The sequence below is a fragment of the Bidens hawaiensis genome, unplaced genomic scaffold (genome assembly GCF_021521415.1).
Source record: "Bidens hawaiensis isolate Kalapana, Puna unplaced genomic scaffold, B.hawaiensis_p1.1 tig00033530_1, whole genome shotgun sequence".
In the NCBI taxonomy this organism is placed as follows: domain Eukaryota; kingdom Viridiplantae; phylum Streptophyta; class Magnoliopsida; order Asterales; family Asteraceae; genus Bidens; species Bidens hawaiensis.
In genome coordinates this window covers 31035-54292 of record NW_027495753.1, presented here as the reverse complement: position 1 = coordinate 54292, position 23258 = coordinate 31035, and the positions used below count along the sequence as shown (strand labels likewise).

At 33.3% G+C, this 23258-nt stretch overlaps 1 protein-coding gene across 2 annotated transcripts; it reads left to right on the top strand.

The window, feature by feature from the left end:
* The first annotated feature begins 320 nt into the window (after positions 1-320).
* LOC143585002 (oil body-associated protein 2A-like) lies at positions 321-17021 on the top strand. Of its 2 annotated transcripts, none has more exons than XR_013144474.1 (2): positions 321-705; positions 15398-15476. XR_013144474.1 is itself a non-coding variant. In XM_077066901.1 (2 exons), the coding sequence occupies exons 1-2, from the start codon at positions 453-455 to the stop codon at positions 16578-16580; spliced, it is 546 nt and encodes a 181-aa protein (XP_076923016.1). In that variant the 5' UTR covers positions 321-452; the 3' UTR covers positions 16581-17021. The 2 variants fall into 2 exon arrangements, 1 of the variants encoding a protein (XP_076923016.1); XM_077066901.1 differs by lacking the exon at positions 15398-15476 and adding an exon at positions 16288-17021.
* The last annotated feature ends 6237 nt before the right edge of the window (positions 17022-23258 follow it).

Here is a 23258-nt window from a genome sequence, read left to right as displayed (position 1 = left end):
ACAGCTAAAGTAGATACCAACTGTCAAAATTAGGTCACCAAATCAAAATCGGGTCAAAGAGAATACAGAAGATAACCAGAAACACACACTAATTTTCGATTGAAGAAGCAGGTTCTTACCGATTGAAGAAGTAGGTTCGAGAATAATCAGATTCGATTAAAGAAACAAGTTCGATTGAAGATGGATCGTCATTGGTTCGTAACGAACGTCATCTGAACAAGGAAGAAACCCTAACAACATTTGAAGGCACATACCTCACTATAGATGAACTTCCTGCCAATTATCCTTCAATCAATTCGAAACCCTAGCTATATATGTCATCTCATTAACCTCTCACTACATCAAAGACAACCACCTAATAATAATCAACACCAAAATACCAAATCAAACAAACACAAAGAAAGAAAGAAAAAGTTGTTTCTGTGGCTTCCAGTGACAAAACTCCGGATTCAATGCCGGTGGGTGACGGAAAAGTCACACCGGGTAAACCAATGACGGTGGGAGACCAAGTTATCAACAAAAGTGCTCAGATGTTACAATCCTTGAAACCTATTAAACAAATGAGCCAACATGTCTGCACTTTCGCCGTCTACGGTCATGACATGAGTCGGCAAATCGAAGCTCATCACTACATCACCCGTCTTAATCAAGATTTCCTTCAGTCTGCCGTTTACGACTCCAACGAACCGTCTGCTAATCTTATAGGTATATAATCTTATATATGCTTCGTTTCAAAATTATCTCTTTAATTATATAACGCACACATCAATTATATGAATCGATCGATCGTTAATTACAGATTCACATCAAATTTCTAAGATCATGTATACAAAGCCACTCCTAATTAGGATTCAAGTGGGCCTATACGAGCAGGAAAAAAAAACCCTTAAGCCTTAACGAATGACATAAACTAACTCTATAAACTAACTCTTTAAACGACAATTTACGTTATAGCATAGTTAAAGGACAATTAACGTTATGGCAACAGAGTTAAAGAACAATTAACGTTATAGCAATAAAAGACAATTAACGTTATAGCAATAAACAAGGGAAAAAAATCCATGTATAAGTTTTGAGGTTTTAATCTTTTTTTTTAAAGAGGGCAATAAGCTTTTCGGTTTTAAATTTTATTTTATATACATATATCTAATATGTATAAACGAAAACATAAAAATCCTACGTGTCGTGATATGGTTGCTCCCCATTTTTTGGAGTCAAAGATTTGCTTTATTTTTAGATGGAGGTTTCTCATGCATTTGACCCGAATTCATGGGGTCTTACCAAACCCAGATATTTCTTAAACGGGTTATAACATTTTATTAAATTAAAAATTATTCTTACCAAATTATTGATGTGAAAATCCTATAAAATAGGATATACTAAAAATTATTATATGGTTTTTTTTAAATATTATTTATAATTAATAAACAATTTTATAGTAAAAAAAAATAAGCGGCTCTTAAGTCTTACCAAACCCAGATAACTTTTAAGCCGGGTTATAACATCGTAATTATTTGTGAAACCTTTTTATGGTCAAACTCTTAAGTATATTATAAATTTCATTATAATAAATAAAATTAACCCCAAAAAAGTATATAAATATTAAAAACAAGTAATGTAAAAAAGCCCCCGTAATACGGGGAATAAAAACTAGTATATATATATATATATATTAAAGTTAAAATATCAAGACAACAAAAATAAGAAGGATGAGAAGTAATCTAATTCATTGATAATAGATTTGGCTGACGAAGATTAATTTAAAAATAAAATTGATGAAAATGGCATGAAGGTAATAAGTCACTTATGATAGCTTTCTCTCTCCATATGCAAAGCAAATGTCAATTTCTCTATCATTTTAAAGCGTCTATAACTTTTTCATACGGTATTTTTTTAGAAATTTTGTTTACCATAATAACAAACGTTTTTTTTATCTTTAATATAAATATAATATTGTTATATAAATATAAAAAAAATTGGTGAGTTTTTCTATATTGTGTTATTTGGTTGTCCATTGTATTTTTTAATTGAGTTAGTCTATACATTTTGTTACAGATTTTGGTCATTGCGTTTTTCAATTGATACTCATATTAAAAATAAAAATGAAAACAAAGATTACGTCATTGTGATTATAAATTTCATTATAATAAATAAAATTAACCCCAAAAAAGTATATAAATATTAAAAACAAGTAATGTAAAACAGCCCTGTAATACGGGGAATAAAAACTAGTATATATATATATTAAAGTTAAAATATCAAGACAACAAAAATAAAAAGGGTGAGAAGTAATCTAATTCATTGATAATAGATTTGGCTGACGAAGATTAATTTAAAAATAAAATTGATGAAAATGACATAAAGGTAATAAGTCACTTATGATAGCTTTCTCTCTCCATATGCAAAGCAAATGTCAATTTCTCTATCATTTTAAAGCGTCTATAACTTTTTCATACGGTATTTTTTTAGAAATTTTGTTTACCATAATAACAAACGTTTTTTTTATCTTTAATATAAATATAATATTGTTATATAAATATAAAAAAAATTTGGTGAGTTTTTCTATATTGTGTTATTTGGTTGTCCATTGTGTTTTTTAATTGAGTTAGTCTATACAATTTGTTACAGATTTTGGTCATTGCGTTTTTCAGTTGATACTCATATTAAAAATAAAAATGAAAACAAAGATTACGTCATTGTGTTTTTGTACGTCATTGTGTCTTTGTACTCAACATTTGTCTTTATATTTATTTTTGTGTTTTAGTCATTGTGCTCGATATTCACTCAAATTGAGAATAGTATTATGTTCATTGTATATTACGTTCAAGTCATTGTGTAATATGTATATTCCATTGTGTTTTACGTTTCAGGTCATTGTGTTATATATATTTACCATTGTGTCTTACGTTTTAAGTCATTGTGTTATATGTATTTACCATTGTGTTGTTATATGTATTCATCATTGTGTTTTGCGTTTTAGGTTATTGTGGAATATGTATTCATCATTGTGTTTATGTATTTGATAAATTGTTAGTATTTTTCATTATATTTACATATTATTACGCAATGGTGTTATTACTATTTAAAAAAAACACAATGATCAGTTGAAATACACATTGGCGAAAAAAACACAATGACGAAAAAAGACACAATGGTACGTAAAAATACACAATGACGTAATTTTTTTATTTTTATATAACAAAATCATACAAGATAAAAAAACGCTTGTTATTATGGTTAAATTTAATTTTTTAAAAAAATATCACATGAAAAAGTTATAAACGTTTAAAAATGATGGGGGATTAGCATGTGACTTGCATGTGTAGAGAGTAAATGCGTGCTATTACTTTTATATAATTTTTTCTTTTGTCCATACTTGGCACATGTCAATTAATTGTGGCTTTTCACACTTCTCATTTTTATTGGCACTTGTAGAATAACTCAACCCTATACACACACACACACTTATATATATATTTGATGGTTCAAGAGAGAAATGATATTACTGTGAGAAAAATAATATGAGTCACTAGTTTTATTTTAGGTTTTAAAAGCTTAAAGATAAATTAAGAAAACTATAAGTGTATTATCTCTCTTCATTTAATATAACTAATAAACCAAAATAATTATCTATTCAATTAATATAACTAATCAAATTACTACAATTGAAAAATATTAAGAATTCATTTATTTTTATAACTTATTTTTTGTCTCTAGAATTTTTATTCTACACAAGTATAATCTATTTTTACATTAAAATTTCTTTCTATCCAAAACCAATTTATTCCAACTCAATATATTAATATCCATCAACACGTAGTTACAATATTGTGATAAATATAAAAACCTATTTTACACGTGTTTGCATTTAATATCAACAAAAAAAGATACAATCTACACAAAAACATATAGCCTACACTTGTTCTAAAAATAAAAAAACATATAACCTACACATAAAATTCATCATCAATAAAATACACACGCACACGAAAACATATAACTTACAAACGAAAATTTTATCCTACACAAATATAATTTATTCATTCACTAAAATTTCTTTCTATTTCAAACCAATTTCTTCCGACTCAATCCATCAACACGTATTTAAATTGTGTTGAATAATACAAAAAACTATCTTACACATGTTTGCATTAAATGCAAAATATACAAGCTACACAAAAACATATAATTCACACTTGTTCTAAGAATAAGAAAACATATTACCTACATATGAAAAACATGTAACCTACACACATGTAGGATATGTGTATCTTTGTGTAGTTTATATAATTGTTGATGGCGAATTAAGTATGTAAGTTGTATGCTTTTTTGTATGTTGTACGTTTTTATTGCTCAAGACAAGTGTATATTATATAATTTTGTGTAGGTTGTATATTTATTGTTTATATTTAATGGACACATTTGTATGACATTTTTATTATTATTTATGACAATAGTTTTTCTAGATATATCAATTAAACAAATATATTATGTTTTGATATTTATTGTTAAAAAATTACGCGTTGATATATGCTAATAAAATGAGTGGAACGAAATTGTTTTTTTAATATAAAAAACTAGTATTATGTGAATAAATTGTATTAAATTGTATTTCTGTTAGATAAAATGAAGAGGATGTAAATAACTCATAAAACTAAATTAGTTTTTTTTATCTTTTTAATTGTTATAGTTAAATTATGAAGATATAATTATTGAGAGATTTATTATGGTTATATTAGTTGTATTAATTGAAGAGAGATGGTGCATTTATTGTGGCATTTATATATTTTTCATTTATTTTTAAGCTTTTAAAATCTAAAATAAAACTAGTGGCTTATATTCATTTCTCGCATTCCTCGCAGTAGTATTATTACTCGCATTTATATACATATATATATATATATATAGGGAGATGATCATGAAAGAACTTCATTTTATGGAGAGAACTAGAGAACTAATAATAAAGTATTTTTAATTTAATTAAAAAAAATATTTTTAAAATTTTTTTCCTTTCATCCTTCTTATATGTTGTTATTCTTCACCATAAAAAAAATAAAACTAAAAAAAAATAAAAATAAATAACGAGTAATGCATATATGCAATACACCGACTTTTTCTATAATACATATGTGCAATATTGTGCATTTTGATATTTGAAATAGTGTTGACTAGTATATATATAGTTGTTTGTATTGTTTATTTGCAATAGTGTTATATTATATACAAAAATTAAAAAAATCGATATAGTGCATATGTGCATTAGTGTTGTATTACATATATGCGATAATGTTTTTTGCATACAATTATTAGTGTCGTATTTGCATACATTCAATAGTGTGTATTGGATAATGCAATTGTGTTGTATTATAAGCAATAAAACACTATTGTATATATTCAATAAGCATTAGTGCACATATGCACTACAGTACTACACCGACAAGGTTTTTTTTTTTTTGGTTTTAGGGTCAATATCATCTTTATTAGAATGAGGAAAGAAAAAAAATCAAAAAATAATTTTTTTTAAAATAGTTAAAAATAATTCTTTACTAGTTCTCTAGTTCTCTCTTTAAGAGGAGTTCTCTCTATATCCCACCCCTATATATATATATATATATGATCAAAAAGAGTTCACTCTTAGATAGAGGACTAGAGAACTAATAATAAAGTAGTTTTAATTCAATTAAAAAAACTATTTTTAATTTTTTTCTTTTATCCTTTTTATATGTTATTATCCTTCATAAAAAAAATAAAAAAAGAACTCGTAATGCATATATGTAATACATCAACTTTTTTTATAATGCATATGTGCAATAGTGTGCATTTTGCTATTTGAAATAGCGTTGAATAACATATATACAGTTGTTTGTATTGTATATTTGCAATAGTGTTATATCATATACAAAAAAAATCGATATAGTGCATATGTGCATTAGTGTTGTTGTAACATCCGGTCCCTCGCACCACCAATATTGTCCGCTCTGCCCACGAAGAGCTCACGGATTTGTTTTTGGTTGCCTAGATGGAGACTTCCCAGGAGGTCACCCATCCTAGTAGTACTTCCACCTAAGCACGCTTAACCGTGGAGTTTTCATGTGCTCCACAGCCAACTAAGCCCAAAACGCGTTGGTGATTGAAGAGGCAGGACATTTACTTATGAACCAAGGATCTCTCTTGTCCACGACCAATGTGGGATTTGCCTAAGAGTGGGACGATGTTGTGTTTGTCAAGGGTGTTACAGACAACCCTCCTTTGGACTCATCGTCCTCTATGAGGCGTGTCCCATCATCCCGAACGGCACAAGAGTGGCTTTGATACCACCTGTAACATCCGGCCCCTCGCACCACCAATATTGTCCGCTCTGCCCACGAAGAGCTCACGGATTTGTTTTTGGTTGACCAGATGGAGACTTCCCAGGAGGTCACTCATCCTAGTAGTACTTCCACCTAAGCACGCTTAACCTTGGAGTTTCATGTGCTCCACAGCCAACTAAGCCCAAAATGCGTTGGTGATTGAAGAGGCATGACATTTACTTATGAACCAAGGATCTCTCTTGTCCACGACTGATGTGAGATTTGCCTAAGAATGGGACGATGTTGTGTTTGTCAAGGGTGTTACAGTTGTATTATATATGCGATAGTGTGTTTTGCATACAATTATTAGTGTTGCATTTGCATATATTCAATATTGTGTATTATATAATGAATTTGTGTTGTATTATATGCAATAAAACACAATTTTATATATTCAATACACATTAATTCACATGTACATTACATTGACAGTTTTTTTATTAAGAACTTTATTATCTTATTAGGAGGAAAGAAAAAAAAATGTAAATCTTATTTTTATGAAAAATTCTTTAGTAGTTCTCTAGTTTTTATTAGATCCCACTCCTATATATATATATATATGTGTGTGTGTGTGTGTGTATGTATAGGGTTTGGATCAAATACAAATGAAATTAACATGTTAAACGTGAGAATCAAGTAGAGTAATTACATATACAGGTAGAATAATTATGTCATTACATCATAGGGCGATTACATAATTACTCTACTTGTATATGTAATTACTTTACTTGATTCTCACGTTTAGCATGTTAATTTCATTTGTACGTGTAATGCCCCGAACCCGGTAGCCCTACTTTAGCGTCGGATTTACTCATAAACACAGTTCTTACAAATCAGAGTTCATTAAAACTTTCGCGCAATATAAAAACTTTCATGAAACGTTACAGCAATCCAAAACTTGCCTTAATTAAACATTCTTGTCTTTCAAAATAAACGTCAATTACATTAAAACACCTTGAGTCTTCAGATGCCAGTCTCCTATTCGCCCACCATGTGCCCGCTCAAGCTAGTTGTCTCATTCTACTCACTTGCGTGCATACTAAAAGTCAGCTACGCTGAGTGAGTTCTAGTTAATCGGACGCCATACAATACATACACATACATACATATCCGAAGATACATATCCATGCCTAACTAGTTACCCTTCTGTTCTACATACATACTTACTACCATACATACATACATATCTACAATCACTAACCTCAGTCTACCGAGAGTACGTTCATAGTCCGCCGTCTATACCTGTACTCAAGGTCGTGAACACGTAAAAAGTCCGCAGTCCTTACCTATGTTCACCATTTATGGTACGTGCAAGGTCCGCAGTCCTTCCCTCTACCATCCTACATCCACAACACGTACAAGGTCCACAGTCCTTCCCTTTGTTGCAACCTAAACCATAGCACGTACGAGGTCCGCAGTCCTCCCCTATGCTACCACAATACAAATACAGCACGTATAAGGTCCACAGTCCTTTCCTATGCCATCCTACATCCACAACACGTACAAGGTCCACAGTCCTTCCCTATGTTGCAACCTAAACCATAGCACGTACGAGGTCTGCAGTCCTCCCCTATGCTACCACAATACAAATACAGCACGTATAAGGTCCACTGTCCTTTTCTATGCTGATGCCTATCTATAATACGTATAAGGTCCGCAGTCCTTAACTACGTTGTCGTCTATTATCTGTAACATGTATAAGGCCCACCGTCCCTATCTACGTTTACATCTATCATCTACATTACGTATAAGGCCCGCAGTCATTAACTACGCCATCACCAGCCGAGTCTATGTCCGACAGAAGCTAGAGGGATTTGCCATCCTAACTTACTATGTCGAACGTAGAACTCACATACCATTCGTGTACCTGTATACACATACTTCACATATACAATAATTACATTATAGCATAAGAACACTCTAGGCGTTCTTTACATCATTCATTTAACAACCATACCCCTTGTCGATACGTGCAATATCCGAAGATCGTTCACGACCCGACAAGTATTCATTTGTAATGTTCATACATCTTCGATATATAATATTCGTACCTTTATTTTTAACCTGACAGTACGCGCAATATCCGAAGATCGTTCGCGTACCGACAAGCAATCATTCATATCCATCACATATATCACATATGGCATACACTTATCACTTAGGATAAATGTATTAACAACACATCGAGTATGCACACAGCCCCGAAAACATAACACATAAATGGGGCTAGAAACTCACCTGAACTCTGCTTCTTCCTCCGATAGTTGTAAATCCCTTCTTTAACTGAGCTCGGCTGACTGTATAAGTTACACGTATCAATACTCGCCTGATTTAATCTGGTGGCCTAGTATTAGCTTACTTTTACTTATCGTTTTAATTTATTTTCTAATCGAACTTGACTCTAGGCGAAGTTAAACCTTAGGCGAACTTAGCTTTAGGCGAAGTTGTCATCAGGCGAACTTAGCTTTTAGGCGAAGTTGTCATCAGGCGAACTTAGCTTTTAGGCGAAGTTGTCATCAGGCGAACTTAGCTTTTAGGCGAAGTTGTCATCAGGCGAACTTAGCTTTTAGGCGAAGTTGTTATCAGGCGAACTTAGCTTTTAGGCGAAGTTGTCATCAGGCGAACTTAGCTTTGCGGCGAAGTTGTCATCAGGCGAACTTAGCTTTTAGGCGAAGTTGTCATCAGGCGAACTTAGCTTTGCAAGCGAACTTAGCTTTGCAGGCGAAGTTTATCAGGCGAACTTAGCTTGCAGGCGAAGTTGTCGGCTGCAGCTACTGTTCGTCCTTAATCATCTTCGTTTCTTAACCAAATAACTCGAATTAGGTATCCACGGAATCGTCTGACCAGCGCCTACAAACCCCAACCATCAAATCGGCCTAACATCGATGTTTAAGGGGTGCGATTTAGGCATATAGGTTACGGGTTCTTTTATCAATCGATTAACCCATCAAATCTTAACCATTTTCAGTAAGTTTAGCTTTGTAGGATTCGTTTTTACCATACAAACACCGATCTATCATTTCTATACTAATCCAAACCTAAACGAACATGTTCTCGATATAAACGTACCGTAAATGAGTCGAACTACGAACACGAGCAGGTCTTGTTGCCTTGGTTCGTCACGACGATCTAGCACCAACGAGCTCGGGTCCTTGCCTTTGGATCTTGGTTCGGGTCGTGTGTGTTTTGGAGTGTGTAGAGATTAGGATGGATAGATGGATGGAATGGAAAGGATTGGGGTTTAAGGGGGTATTTATACTCCCTTAAGCCCATGGACCGAAGGCCCATATTTCCTTTTGGTCCATATCTAATCCCATCTAATTATCCTACTAAGTCTTCATATTTTGCTATTATTATTATCGTTCCACTAACTCGTTTATTTCACCCGACAAAATAATATAATAAATATTACTTTTGAAATTTCGGGATGTTACAAGTATTCCCTCCTTAAAGAGGTTTCGTCCCCGAAACCTAGCTTATTTCTTTAAAAGGAATAACTTTGTAAAAGGAGTACCTTTTTCTAAATAATCGCACACTTTATTGAATCACCTTTGCTTTCTGAGTTATCCTTCTTACTCCCGACTTTGCAGCCATCGAATGGTGGTCATGCGTTTTAGCTATTTAAGGTAGCTTGCCCATGAGGCTCTCGATGTCTCAAGTCTCGTCTCGTCTTTCCAAGGGCTTCCTTTGATGCTTTTGTGACAATTTGGCAACTCTCTTAGCATATCTGACTACAAGCTCCAAGCGTGACTTCTTCATTACTTTTTTGCAATTGGAGTCATGTTGTTTTCGTATATCGCTCTGCCTCAGATTCTTCTCGTGTCCGCCTCTTTTGTAACAGTCATCTATCTTATCTCCAAGGAAACACAAATGTTATTACTCTAGGAATTATTTAGTACATGATTCGTAAGGTAAGTAGTTAATGACGTTGATCAAGTGTAATTAACTATTTGCGTTACTCCTCAGGTTCTACATACTTCCCTTCATGATTTCACTTGTGCTTGTTTATACTCTTAAACAATTAATCAGTTAAGATCAATTAATCCTATCCCTAACCTGCACTCATTCTTCATTTAGCAAATAAGCCAACATTAACATACACCATTTACCATACACTTTACCTTTACTGAGCTTGCTTGAGTGACACATGGCTATCTTGAACTGGCATCTTCTTTCTTTCTCATTTTAAATCTCATTCTCTGTTCGAGTCTAAGCATGTAGGATGCTTAAATCTCTCAAACTTATGCTCTGATACCAACTTGTAAGGCCCCGAACCCGGTAGCCCTACTTTAGCGTCGGATTTACTCATAAACACAGTTCTTACAAATCAGAGTTCATTAAAACTTTCGCGGAATATAAAAACTTTCATGAAACGTTACAGCAATCCAAAACTTGCCTTAATTAAACATTCTTGTCTTTCAAAATAAACGTCAATTACATTAAAACACCTTGAGTCTTCAGATGCCAGTCTCCTATTCGCCCACCATGTGCCCGCTCAAGCTAGTTGTCTCATTCTACTCACCTGCGTGCATACTAAAAGTCAGCTACGCTGAGTGAGTTCTAGTTAATCGGACGCCATACAATACATACAGATACATACATATCCGAAGATACATATCCATGCCTAACTAGTTACCCTTCTGTTCTACATACATACTTACTACCATACATACATACATATCTACAACCACTAACCTCAGTCTACCGAGAGTACGTTCATAGTCCGCCGTCTATACCTGTACTCAAGGTCGTGAACACGTAAAAGGTCCGCAGTCCTTACCTATGTTCACCATTTATGGTACGTGCAAGGTCCGCAGTCCTTCCCAATACCATCCTACATCCACAACACGTACAAGGTCCACAGTCCTTCCCTATGTTCCAACCTAAACCATAGCACGTACGAGGTCCGCAGTCCTCCCCTATGCTACCACAATACAAATACAGCACGTATAAGGTCCACAGTCCTTTCCTATGCCATCCTACATCCACAACACGTACAAGGTCCACAGTCCTTCCCTATGTTACAACCTAAACCATAGCACGTACGAGGTCTGCAGTCCTCCCCTATGCTACCACAATACAAATACAGCACGTATAAGGTCCACAGTCCTTTCCTATGCTGATGCCTATCTATAATACGTATAAGGTCCGCAGTCCTTAACTACGTTGTCGTCTATTATCTGTAACACGTATAAGGCCCACCGTCCCTATCTACGTTTACATCTATCATCTACATTACGTATAAGGCCCGCAGTCTTTAACTACGCCATCACCAGCCGAGTCTATGTCCGACAGAAGCTAGAGGGATTTGCCATCCTAACTTACTATGTCGAACGTAGAACTCACATACCATTCGTGTACCTGTATACACATACTTCACATATACAATAATTACATTATAGCATAAGAACACTCTAGGCGTTCTTTACATCATTCATTTAACAACCATACCCCTTGTCGATACGTGCAATATCCGAAGATCGTTCACGCCCCGACAAGTATTCATTTGTAATGTTCATACATCTTCGATATATAATATTCGTACCTTTATTTTTAACCTGACAGTACGCGCAATATCCGAAGATCGTTCGCGTACCGACAATCAATCATTCATATCCATCACATATATCACATATGGCATACACTTATCACTTAGGATAAATGTATTAACAACACATCGAGGATGCACACAGCCCCGAAAACATAACACATAAATGGGGCTAGAAACTCACCTGAACTCTGCTTCTTCCTCCGATAGTTGTAAATCCCTTCTTTAACTGAGCTCGGCTGACTGTATAAGTTACACGTATCAATACTCGCCTGATTTAATCTGGTGGCCTAGTATTAGCTTACTTTTACTTATCGTTTTAATTTATTTTCTAATCGAACTTGACTCTAGGCGAAGTTAAACCTTAGGCGAACTTAGCTTTAGGCGAAATTGTCATCAGGCGAACTTAGCTTTTAGGCGAAGTTGTCATCAGGCGAACTTAGCTTTTAGGCGAAGTTGTCATTAGGCGAACTTAGCTTTTAGGCGAAGTTGTCATCAGGCGAACTTAGCTTTTAGGCGAAGTTGTCATCAGGCGAACTTAGCTTTGCAGGCGAAGTTGTCATCAGGCGAACTTAGCTTTGCAGGCGAAGTTCATCAGGCGAACTTAGCTTGCAGGCGAAGTTGTCGGCTGCAGCTACTGTTCGTCCTTAATCATCTTCGTTTCTTAACCAAATAACTCGATTTAGGTATCCACAGAATCGTCTGACCAGCGCCTACAAACCCCAACCATCAAATCGGCCTAACATCGTTGTTTAAGGGGTGCGATTTAGGCATATAGGTTACGGGTTCCTTTATCAATCGATTAACCCATCAAATCTTAACCATTTTCAGTAAGTTTAGCTTTGTAGGATTCGTTTTTACCATACAAACACCGATCTATCATTTCTATACTAATCCAAACCTAAACGAACATGTTCTCGATATAAACGTACCGTAAATGAGTCGAACTACGAACACGAGCTGGTCTTGTTGCTTTGGTTCGTCACGACGATCTAGCACCAACGAGCTCGGGTCCTTGCCTTTGGATCTTGGTTCGGGTCGTGTGTGTTTTTGGAGTGTGTAGAGATTAGGATGGATAAATGGATGGAATGGAAAGGATTGGGGTTTAAGGGGGGGTATTTATACTCCCTTAAGCCCATGGACCGAAGACCCATATTTCCTTTTGGTCCATATCTAATCCCATCTAATTATCCTATTAAGTTCATATTTTGCTATTATTATTATCGTTCCACTAACTCGTTTATTTCACCCGACAAAATAATATAATAAATATTACTTTAGAAATTTCGGGATGTTACAGTACGTTAACCTTTCAACACACACACACACACACACACACACACACACACACACACACACACACACACACACACACATATATTGGTTAAATTAAAAAGAAATAGTTTTGTAGGATGAGTAGGAATAACATAAAATTTAGAGTTAGGAAACTATGTAGCCTAAATTCTAGGAAACTATATGGTATGTTAAAAACTACCAATCTCAACCACTAGATTATAGATCCAAGGGCTTAGATTTATTCTTACTCTTATTAGAAAACTATTTCTTTTTATTATAACCCACTATATATATATATAGGATCAGGATCATGAGAGAACTTTTTTGAAATTGAGAACTATGAGAAACATTTTAGACCACAAAAAACCCAAAAATAAAAAAAAATCATAAAATAAAAAAACACAAAAATGAAAAAAGTAAAAAAAAAAACCAAAATTCTTATTTTAACATCCCGGTTTCATTTAAAAAAAACTCGGTTTAGCAAATTATATACACATATGTATAATATATACATATATGTACATTTACATGATTTTTTACACATTTGTATAATTTAAGATAAATGATACTGTACATGTGTATATTACGTAACTAAAGATTAAATAAAATTATATATATGTGTATAATAGAATGTTTTTTTTAATGAAACCGGAATGAAATATAAAAATTTTGGATTTTTTACTTTTTTAAAACTTTTGTTATTTTTTTTTATGATTTTTTAAAATATTTTTTTAAATGTTTTTAGTTGTCCAAAATGGTTCTCAAAGTCTTCAATTTACAAAGGGTTCTTTTAGGATCCTTACCCTATATATATATATATATATATAAATATATATATATATATATATATATATATATATATATATATATATATATATATATATTTAGAGAGAGAGAGAATTAGGATCGTGTGAGAACTATTTTAAAATTGAGAACCATTTTAGACAAAAAAAAACACTTTTTAACAAAAAATAAAAACAATTTATAAAACTAAAAAAACTCGAAAATAAAAAAAAGTAAAAAAACCAATATATTTTATTTTTCATCCTGGTTTTATAAAAAAACAAAAAAATATCGGTTTAACAAAATTATACACATATGTATAATACTTATTTTATAAAATTTAAAAAACATTTTTTTATATACATTTGTACAATTTAAGGTAAATGATAATGTACATATGTATACATTACGTAACTAAAGATTAAATAAAATTTTACACATATGTATAATACAAAGTTTTTGTTTATGAAACCGGAATGAAATATAAGAATTTTGGTTTTTTTTACCTTTTTAAAATTTTTGTTTATTTTCATTTTATGATTTTTTTAAATATTTCTTTTTAGAGGTTTTTTTTGACTCAAAATGGTTTTCAAAGTTCTCAATTTTATGTATATATATATATAAGATTTCTTTTGAGAACCACTTTGAGGTTTAAAACTCGAAAGAACTCAACATAACAAAATTTTTTTTTTGAATTTTATTTACACGAATTTAATACGTAAGTGTAAGTAACGTAAAAAAAATTACAGTATTTTTTTACACACTAAATCGACTTATTACACATGTGTAACTAACATTTAAAGTTGTGTAATCATCAAAAATCTTTATTCTCTCTCCTGATTCTTTTTTAATCAGATTTATTCTCAGCCTCACGTTCTATACTCATTTAAGTAAATGTGTGGTCCATATTAGTGTTCTGAAAAAAGTGCCTAGACTTGAGACTATACCCATTCACAATCTCTCACAACCCAATTTTTATTAAAATAATAATATCTTTTTTTTCTATATACACCCAACCCTACTCAATTTTAACACACATTTACAACCCATCCCAACTTTAAAAAAAATATTTTTTTAACGAAGTCCGTTTTAAATAAATTCATGTCGGAATGTTCATAAAATTTTTTAAAGAAATATCGTGTATTTAATTATTTTTTAGATCGAATATTAAAAGGTAATTGAATAATTAAATTATTTGGGGTTAGTTTGGATTGCAATCTAGGTTTGTTCCACCAACTCAGATTGTCAATCTAGATTGCTTTATTTTTTTTAACTTTGGGCCCACCAATCTTGTGAGATTGCCAATGAGAGTAGTCTGAGTCCAGCTCATTATTGTCTTGGGCCGGCCCTACATACATATGAGATTTGATTTGATTTAGATGAAGGAAATGTGATAAGTTCTAACGTGATAATTGTGTAGGGGTGGAATATATTGTGTCCGACAAGATCTTTGATACTTTGCCATCAGAGGAACAGAAGTTGTGGCATTCACACGATCATGAGGTTTCCTTGATTTTTTTTTGTTGTACCAATGATGTCATAACATATATATGCTATATTATTTTGAATCACCAAATATTTTTTCCAGGTAACATCAGGAATGTGGGTATTTTCAGGTGTTCCGGAGAAGATTCTGAGAACCGAGCTTGAAAATATTGCACATACTTATGGAAAGTTTTGGTGCGCTTGGCAGGTGGACAGAGGCAAGATCCACCTTTCCTTTTATTTTATCATCTAAACTAGCTGCATGCTTATTAGGGTTATTCAAAAAGCACATGGTGGGTCCGAAACCGCTAGCTAGACTTGTCTGCTAAACGAGCGGAGCCGAGTTGCCTCAATGTCTAAATGAGCCGAGCTCAAGCTAACGTTACCTCGCTCATTTGACTTGTTTATGTTAAGCCCATATTCGATTTTTTTAATTTATAACCCAATTGCACTTATAAATAAGCCACATAACATGGTTCATAACATAGTAAAGATATCCTAATATTAGTTTTTTTTACTTGAATGTTAAAATAAATATTAAATACGGCCAGTTTTTATTTGAACGAGTTGGCTTAAGCTTTTCATAGGCCCAAGCTCAAATCTTAGTGTGTTAAGCGTAAATTAGCTGAGCTCAAGCTCAAATCTTACCACATTTAACTGATCATAGCATGACAATGTGTTTTGCATCTCCAATATAGTTTTTCTATACTTTTATAATATGATATACATATAACCATTATTTAAAAGGCGATGTACATGTGTGGTATTTTCTTATTTTGGTTCTTTATTAACTCTTGAAACATTGTGGGAATTAACGATGTGCAGGTGACAGGCTTCCACTTGGTGCGCCGGCTCTAATGATGTCACCACAAATAGTAAACATGGGCGTTATAAAGCCGGAGCTGGTGCACGTGAGGGATAACAAATTCAAGATATCAACTGAAGAGCTTAAAAAATCAAGGGCTAATATTCCAGTGTCTAACCCTGGAAATGCACGGGTGGCGGATTATTGGATGCACATTGGAAAGGGTTTCGCAATTGACATAGAACAGTCGGAAATGAAAATGAAGGAACCACAGGTGGAAATAAAAATGGTGGAAGCGCCAAAGTTTCCGTGAATGCGTGTTCCTTTCCTTGGGTGATATTATGCCATGGGTTCCTTTGTGTGTTGTCTTTTTGAATGATGCTGGGATGGATTGAACAACTCCAAACATTAGGTGTTTGGTAGTAATAAGTATTCCGTAGCGATTGATGTTCCGTAGCATGTGGATGTTCAATAACGACTGCAATCGGATCTTCAATAACGAAGAGGAAGAGTTGGTGTTGAGAGGGACTATGTTAGCCTATGTTTAATAGTGTTAGGGCTAAGTTGTCAATTCTCTTTTTTATCATTAGTTTATGGTACAAACAGATGAGGGTGTTGTAGAGGTTAGAGAAGAATTTTGACAAGACTTTCATTTTACTATGGTATTCTTCATATCATTAGACCAATAAAGAAATTATTTGTCACTTATTCTTTCAATTTTTTTAATCTTGTTCTTTGGCGAGTGTTTTTCTTAATTTAAAGGAGCGTTGGTAGTCAAAATGTAGGTCCTGTGACCGGATCAAACAACAAAACAAACTAAGTACTAGTTGTTCTTGGATCAACCTCACAACTAGTTGGACCGAGATCTCGGATCTGTATGTGTGGAAGGAGGGCTGAAACTTAGGAAGAAAGAAAGGGAGTTGAGAGAGTTTGTAAGGAACTTGAATAGATAAAAATGCAAGGGTTTATTCACAAGGTCTTGGAGAAATGGGTTAAGTGAGCCTTTATATAGGGTTCCTATTTCTCCAACAATTACATTCTGTCCTTACAAAATAAACGTACTGATGACGAATATAAAGACATACACAATCCTAAAACTAATATAGAATATTGGCCCTACAATCTCCCTCTAGGATTGAGTATGTCCAGAAACCTTCATTAAGTTCCTTGTTTCGTCTTTATTTCTCGAAATCTAGTACTTGTCTTGATCCAAGAGGTTGAACGAGATTGGATCTTGACAATTCTTTATTTTCCGATCTTGAAGACTTGAACTTCAATCTTATTTCCTGGGAACGATCGGCAGCAGTAAATTTTAGAAACATCAGATGTGGGAGGCTCGACATCTAATTTTCTTGTGTTGACTTTCTTCTGCCGACTTGTTTCTTTGCTTTGTCCTTCGACTGATCTTTAGACACGATCAGTTCACTTTTGGTTCAACCGCCTGCTGTCACGTTCTCTTTTTCTGTTAAGTGCCGCAACTTCAGTCTCTGCAGCCTAGGACACTTGATCTGGATCTACCTGTCCATGTAGCACTGCATAAAACTTAGAGCGAATAAGATTCGTTCACAGACCCTCTTGAGGGTCAAGGAAGAATTTTTTTTCAAAACATGCTCTTGGTTTGAAGTATTTGCATTAATAACTTTGAAATTTTATTTTATATAGACTTCTCACAAAATACAAATTTCAGTCCCTCAACTTATAAATAATTTGTTTAAGTCCCTGGTTTCAAACGAACTTTGTATGAACTACCTTGACAACAAAAAACATGATGTTGAATAAAATAAAGATTTAACAAAATATGTACAAACACATAAAAACTTAAAATCTTTTTAGCATTTTTATATATTATAGTATTACAAATATATATACATATTAAATAAAATAAAAGAAGATAAAAATAAAATTAAGATAGGAGTAAAGATGAAATTGATATTAGATAACAATAATATTTACATAATTTTCTATTGGCTTTAATATTTTTGCGAGAAAGATCACAACATGGAATCACATTGTATATAATGTCCTAGATCACACTTCTGAACCCAAAGTCGATTGTAGATATGTTGATCACTTTAAACTTAATAAGTATTTTGATTTCACCTTGATACGTTAAGGTATAGTTAGGCACAATACTTGTGGTCCCCTGTTAATCCAACATGTTGCATTCTCCATCATACCTCGGGCATACTTTGTGTTCATCAGTATCACCCCGAATTGACTCTGACCCCCTAATGATTGATCAAAACGTTTTGAGCTTCTATAGACTTTTTGTAAACTTTTTTTTCAAACAATATGTAAAGGTTGAACCATGGACTTACTAGCCTTGTTGACTTATGCCTTCATATAAAGTGTTTAGGACTTACTTGTTTGCCCCACGTTACGTGGTTCTAATATACCCCTTTTTGTTTGATAAAATTATCAACATTTTTGTTGTTGATTTTGAATACTTTTTGAGTATTTTGCAGTTTTTCTGTTTTTCAATAATTTTTGATAATTTTATAAATTTGAAGCTAAAGCAAGAAATAATTTTTCATTGTGACCAATCACTAACGGGCTCTTGTATGAATGACTATTAGGATTTTTGCCTTCATCGATATGATTTGTTTGGAGTCGGCAACCGCTTCATAAGAGTGTAACCACCAGCAAAAACAGATATTTAAGTTTATATCACTATGATACTTACTTATTTGTTAAGCCTATCTACACATCAAGCAATGATCTTGTTGGCTTTTGATATACTCTTTTCATATGCTAGGATAACCTAAGACAATATCTTATCATGTTCCAAAGGTCGGATCGATTTCTCAAAATTTTCTGATATTTTAATTTTCCGACTTTTTCTAAGCAGGAGCTCCCTTTAAATGAGAGAATATATTTTTGAATCTTTTTCTGATTTTCTTAACAAAGAATAATTAAATAATAAAATATAAAATATTTTTAGCAAGTCAACTAACTCATTTTAGTTTTTTTTTTAACAAAGGTAAAATGTTTTTGGTGAGTTATACTTAACTCATTTTCTCACTCTAAAATTGAGACATATTTGAAAAATATTTACAATTTTTTATATACAAAAAGATAGATAAGTGTTGTTTTAATCAAAATAGATCGATGGCTTTAGTGAAAAGGTCAACAAAGCTGTTGTCAGATGGACTACCCTAAACATGAATCATCACATCATATAAAAAAGTTGAAGAGATTCAAACCGAAGCCCAGCAGCTGACGCTGGATCCATCACCTGAGAAACGCTCGACAAGTTGTGGTTGATCCATTTGAGCAAATTTAGTGTAGTTGAAGCACAAAGTATGAAACATTTCCCTTTCCTTGTAGTTCTCCCATGTCGCTTATGAAAGACTCGAATCCGCCATCGAATGGTTTAGCATCAAATAGAAAGGGTTCGTCTTCCATCATATGTCGGGTGCAACCACTATCTAAGTACCGAATACCCTTGATAGTCCTCCTTGATTGACCCTACATGCACTAAGCGTTTAAATAGACATGGGTTCCCGAGACTTAGTTGTCTCGAGAAAGTCGACCATAAATCGACAAAACTTGATTTTATTTCTTGAAAACAATTTATTTCTTGGCGACTCGTCGCTTGAAGAACAGTCCTTAGGAATCCAAGCACAAACTTGTTCCTTGATTTTAACAATTTTGGACTTTTGTTTTCTAAATTTTAAAACTGTTTTTGGTGAATGACTTTTCAGTCTTAGGATCCCTTTTGATTTTACTTTTTAGTTCTCCAAAAAGGTTTTCTCTTGGGTTTTATTTAATGACTTTGGATCCCACATCCACTTCACTGGCTTCACTATCGGCTTGATCAGTACTTGAATCTGGGATACTAAAAGCACCTTTTGGGGACTGACTAAGCCACCTTTAGATATCAAGTTGTTGCTTGAACCAGTGCTTGCAATGTCTTGCAAGGTGAGAAGAGTGACAACAAACAAAACAACACTTTCTCCTTGGAGCACTATAGAACTCATCAGAACTATAAAATGGTTGGTGTGGTGGGAAAGGTGATCCGTGGAAAGGAACATGATTATAAAACACGTTTGATGATTGACCCCGATCATCAAAAATATTAGTGTAATATGGATCAACAAAAATTTGTTGATAATGACCATAATAGTTGTTATCAAAACAGTTGTATGACTGAGGATTTTGTGATTGATTAGTTGTTTGAGAAAATGATCTTTTATTTGGTGGAACATATTTACATGAAGTACTCGGTTGTTATCATTTTCAAACACTTTTCTTTGACTTGAACTATCCTCAGTCTCACAACTTGATGATGAACAACTAGTTATGTTCATCTCAACAGGCCTTTCCACCGACCTTCTACACAAACTGCTGAAGAAGATGAACTACTATTAGGACTAACGGAAGGAACAACTGAATCAATAGTCTTAAGAGCAGCAGGAACAAATGTCTTTGAAATTGGCACATGACCAATACCATAGACCATTTCTTTCTCTGGTGGTGAGTTAAAACTAAAGTGAGGAAGACTAGTATAATTATCAGTAAAAGGCGGTGGTACGGCAGAACTATCATAGCCTATTCCAGTCTTTATTCATAACTCCATTTGTGACCCAATTAATTTATTCAGCTTTTCAGAAGCTAACTCAAAGTTTTCTATGACAATTTTCTTTTGAGTTAACTCAATTTCTAATTTGACAATTTTAACGTTTAGTTCAATAACAAGATTTTCATGATGTTTTGCTAAATTTGTAGCAATGGAAACTTTTTCTAAGATCAGCCATATCATTACCATGAGTGTTAATTCTAACAGTATAAATCTTTGCAGCCTTTTTAAAATTTTCATTCTGAACTTCAATGCTACGAATTTGTTCTAGAATTTTAGCATTGTGGTTTCTATAGTGAAGAACTTTATCAATGCAAGCTTGTGAGGAAAGTTTGTGTACCTCGGGAATGAGAGAGGCAGGTGTAGGAATCCCATAAGTGGAGTTTGACGAGGTGTTTGCTTGACTACTTCCATCTGCAACACACTCGGGGATGAAAGGACTTGCTTGACTGCTCACACCCGCATCACTTGTCTCATCTTTATTTTCATTTGACTGATTTTTTATTCGAAGGTTGGCATCCATTGATTCAAGAGACTTGATGGTAGAAGTCAACTCTGAGAGTGTTAAGGTATCCATGCTTGTCGTTCTCCTGATGGTAATCACACTGCTATTCCATGCGTAAGGCAGTGAATCCAACAACTTCATGTTGATCTTAGACAACTCAGGGATGATACCGACACTTCTTAATTTACTAACGAGTGACTCAAATCTGTTTATGAGAGAGGCAACCGATTCTCCTTGAATATGTTTAAACTTGTTGAATTCTTCTTTTAATATGTCCTTTTGGCATTCCCTCATATTGAGACTCCCTTCAAGCTTAGAATTGCAAGACATTTTTTTGTCAAAGTCAACGGTCAACAAGTCAAAGTCAACGGGTTAAAGTCAATGGTCAACTGGTCAACGCTTTTCTCAAAGATCAAACACTCTTGAAACAAAATCTGCTCAAAAATTAAGTCTGATGTGATCTAATGAAAGTTTGGTTAGATTACAATTGCCTTAGAATAAGAAGATCACACAAAATGTAAGCTAATGAAAGTGATCTATTTGAAAAGTGATCTATTTGAAAAGTGATCCTTTTTGAAAATTGATCGATTTTGAAAACTGATCGTTTTTTAAAACTGATCGATTTTGAAAACTGATCGATTTTGAAAAGTGATCCTCTAAAATTGGGATTAAAAAATGATGGGATTTAAAAACATGATGGGTTTTTGAAAAGGATGGGATTTAAAAAGGATGTGTTTTTGAAAACTTATCGATTTTGACAAAGTAAGCGAAAATTTTAAACAAATTTAGTATGTCACCAACTCACTTTCCTGTCACGTTTCTCAACCATATCCAAATACATGTTTAACACAACTTTTTAAGACTACTTTAACATGCAACAACTACAAACACAATCTTTTGTGATTAACACACCACAAACACAACCTTTAACCCATTTTTACCATCTTCTTGAACAAGAACAACTTAAATTTCTTAAAAACTTGAAGAACACAAGAATTTGAAAATCACTTATTTTCTCAAAAAATCCGTCTTTTCACACACAAGACCAAAATCCAAGGTTGTGACCCAAGATCTACAACTAATAGAGCCTGAAAGCTCTGATACCAATTGTAGGTCCCGTGACCGGATCAAACAACAAAACAAACTAAGTACTAGTTGTTCTTGGATCAACCTCACAACTAGTTGGCGGAAACAACTAGTTGGACCGAGATCTCGGATCTTGTATGTGTGGAAGGAGGGCCGAAACTTAGGAAGAAAGAAAGGGAGTTGAGAGAGTTTGTCAGGAACTTGAATAGATAATAATGAAAGGGTTTATTCACAAGGTTTTGGAGAAATGGGTTAAGTGAGCCTTTATATAGGGTCCCCATTTCTCCAACAATTACATTTTGTCCTTACAAAATAAACGTACCGAGGTACGTATTACACCGACTTTTAGCGAATATAAAGACATACACAATCCTAAAACTAATATAGAATATTGGCCCTACACAAAATCAATTCACAATTGAATTGAATATATTAGAAAAAGATTGGAATGATGAATACACAAAATTCTGGAATATTGTTATTGGAATATAACAATACTGTAACAATGCTGAACATTTGATTGAATGTACTAAAATACGTGATATTAATTTGCCTGGCATCATCCATATTTAAAAATAAATAATTACATACTAACCCTACTAAATACAATAATTAAAATGAGACCCCTACACTACAAAAACAGTGAAAATTAGAGACTAAAATATCAGGATGTTTCAGTCTCAAATACTTCGTATCTGGGATTGATTTTTCATTTGTTGGTAGCATTGGAGACTAATGTTTTAGAAACATATTTTAGTGACTAAAATTTAGTAGCTAATATTTAGGAACCTTATTCGATACAGGATTTCAATCGCATATAT